The 3,125-nt window shown below is 45.7% G+C and overlaps 1 protein-coding gene across 1 annotated transcript; it reads left to right on the top strand.

Moving 5' to 3' along the window:
* Window positions 1–362: 362 nt before the first annotated feature.
* Window positions 363–1,543, top strand: LOC102992474 (tetratricopeptide repeat protein 19, mitochondrial-like). The gene is made up of 2 exons (XM_055083955.1): window positions 363–956; window positions 1,037–1,543. The coding sequence occupies exons 1-2, from the start codon at window positions 483–485 to the stop codon at window positions 1,331–1,333; spliced, it is 771 nt and encodes a 256-aa protein (XP_054939930.1). The 5' UTR covers window positions 363–482; the 3' UTR covers window positions 1,334–1,543.
* The last annotated feature ends 1,582 nt before the right edge of the window (window positions 1,544–3,125 follow it).

Here is a 3,125-nt window from a genome sequence, read left to right as displayed (position 1 = left end):
GTATTTCGCTGTGAGTAGGGCACAGCACCCACAGACCACCCTGGTAAAATGACCAACCATCTTCTGGAAAATCCAGACATGATGTTATCTAAAAATGAGGATTAAATGAAATTCTGGTCTTTGGAGTCATTCAGAACTAAGTTTGGGAGGCCTCCTGCGGGTGGCGGGGCGGCGGGGCCGCCCGGCGCGCCTGCTGCCGGGTCCGGCGGGAGGCCGAGCGCCCGCGGCGGACGTTGCGCCGTGCCGAGAGGCGCCGCGCGGCCTGGGCCCGGGCCTGCTGCCGCTGCTGCCAGGTGAGGGGCGCGGGCCCGCGGGCCGGGCCGGGCGCGGTGACCTCAGCGCCCCTTCCTGCAGCGCTCGCCTGGTCCTCGAGGCCCGCCCCGGCGGAGCAGGAGCGGGAGCGGCAGGGCGCGGGCGGGGCGGCGGCCGGGGACGCCGAGGCCGAGATCATCCAGCTGCTGAAGCGAGCCAAGCTGTGCATCATGAAAGATGAGCCAGCAGAGGCAGAGTTAATTTTGCATGATGCTCTTCATCTTGCCTATAAGAGTGATAACAAGAAGGCCATCACTTACACTTACGATTTGGCGGAAAAACTTTTTAAAGCAACAATGAGTTACCTGCTTGGAGAGGGCATGCAACAGGAAGACAATGCAATAATAGAAATCTCTCTAAAGCTGGCCACTATTTATGCTGCTCAGAATAGACAGGAATTGGCTTTTGCTGGTTATGAATTCTGCGTTTCAACTCTAGAGGAAAAAAATGAAAGAGAAAAGGAATTATCAGAAGACACTTTGTCAGTGGAAGAGAAAGCCAACACCCACCTCCTCTTGGGCATGTGCCTAGACACCTATGCCCGCTACCTTCTGTTCTCCAAGCAGCCATCACAGGCACAAAGGATGTATGAAAAAGCTTTGCAGATTTCTGAAGAAATACTAGGAGAAAGACACCCACAGTTCGTTCGTCAGACTCCACGTTGACTCTCGAGCTGTGGAGGTGTTTGCAAGCAGCCGCTGCCTGTGTTTCCTCCCGTGTGTAGACCATCGTGCTGCTGAGCGACCTGGCCACTACCCTGGCTGCGCAGGGCCGCTCCGACGAGGCGTGTGTTCATGCACAGAGGGCGTCAGACCTGGCGAGGCAGGTGGAGCACCCCGAGCTCCACGTGCTGCTCAGTAATCTGGCTGCGGTCCTGATGCACAGAGAACAATATGCACAAGCAGAGGAAATCTACCAGGAAGCACTGAAGCGAGCAAAGCTGAAAAGAGATGAGGTCTCTGTGCAGCACATCAGGGAAGAGCTGGCTGGGCTGTCAAGAAAAAGGAGACCTTTGTCGTAGCCTTGCCGAGCTCTGGACCCCTTTCTGTTGTAGCGAATTTATGGTAACACCTCTCATTCCAGTCCTAGTGTGGCGCCCTGATCAATGGCTTAAATCCTTTGTCCTTGATACTCAAGTCCCCTCAGCTTAGCCTTGCTGGAGGACAAGCTGTACACACTGTGTGCACTGCCGCGTTTGCTTTGTGAAGAAAACTGCCCCCCCACTCCACCACCACCTGATTTTGCTTCTGCGGCAGGTGTCGGTTAATGCTTTCCGTTGCAGCAGACGGCTGGTTAGGTGCTGTCCATGCTGGTCCGAGAATAACTCTAGATTAAGATGGGCCAGTTTCCCTCTGGGGTGGGGTCTGGTATTTCAGCCAGGCGTCTCTCCCATAAGATTTTTTCCACTGATTTGCTGCCTTCTCTTATCAATACCTGGCAGACCAGAGCTACCGGTCTCATGGCAAAGGGGGATGACGGTGAGTTATTTTCTCTTATAATTTATCTCCTGAAGCCCAGTGTGGGATTTAACGCGTAAAAAAGTAGTATCTTGGCTTGCCAGCAGCATGAAGTTTTAAAGTGGGAATTAGGCGCTTGAAAGTATAGCGCCCATTTGATTATAAATAAAAGCGAACTGTATGTTTTTGTATGTAAAAAAAAAAAAAAGAACTAAGTTTGGTTTCCTTTCCTATCTCTTTCTTTTAAGGCATGTACTCTGGAGCCAGACTGCCTGGGTTGGAATCTCAGTTCTACCACTTAGCAGCTATTTGACCTTGGCCAAGTAACTTAACATTCTGTATCTTGGTTTCTTCATCTGTAAAATGGGTACAATTATAGTACATTGCTCATGGCAGTGTTTTGAGAATTAAATAAGTCAAAGCCCATAAAGCTCTAGAATAGTGCCTGAAACATGTTCAATAAATGTTAGTTATATATGTGTTTTTTGTGTGTTTAACATAAATGTGAATACACTATTATTTTATGCAATTTATTTTAAATTTAATTATATACATGTATATAATTTATTGAATAATTATATATAGACATATATATGTATGTAGGTCAGTACATAGATTTCTACTTCATCTATATTTTAAAAACCTTGTATTCTATTATATGAATATACTATAATTTATTTATTCTCAGTATTGATGCCCAGGTAGGTTGTTTTCAGGTTTTTACTAGAATAAACAAGGTGGCCATAAGCATCCTTAGTACTTGCCTCTTTATACATGGGGGAACATTTTTCTTGCATAGATAACTAAGTGTTTTATTGCTGTCCCGAAGGGTGTGCTTATTTTCAACTTTAACAGCTACCGCTGAACCAATTTACACTCAAATCTAAATTGCATAAGACTACTCATTTCCTCCCATAATTTCCAACACTGGCTATTATCAGTCTTTTCAATATTTGCCAATCTGATGGGTAATAAGTGGTATCTCATTATTCCTTGATTACTAGTAAGATTTTTGTTGTTTTATGATATACTGTGATCATACTCTATATAATTTTGCATCCTTTTAAAATTAATATTGTATCATAAGCATTTTCCCCGTGTTATTATATTGAATTATTTTCTAGTCTCTGTTAACACTCAGACAAGAATGTTGCTAATTCTTGTTATTTTTTTTTTTGGTCTTAGAACATGTTTAATCAAGGCAGCTCTCACATATCTATTGACAGTATATAACCTCTTGAGACAAACAAGCTTTTAGCAAGAGGTGATGTAGACAGTTAAAAAAATCCACAAATTGGGCTTCCCTGGTGGTGCAGTGGTTGAGAGTCCGCCTGCCGATGCAGGGGACACGGGTTC

This window comes from Physeter macrocephalus, chromosome 4 (assembly GCF_002837175.3).
Source record: "Physeter macrocephalus isolate SW-GA chromosome 4, ASM283717v5, whole genome shotgun sequence".
NCBI classification, from domain to species: Eukaryota; Metazoa; Chordata; class Mammalia; order Artiodactyla; family Physeteridae; genus Physeter; species Physeter macrocephalus.
Note: the sequence above shows the minus strand (reverse complement) of the source record. Positions and strands in the feature narration are given on the sequence as shown.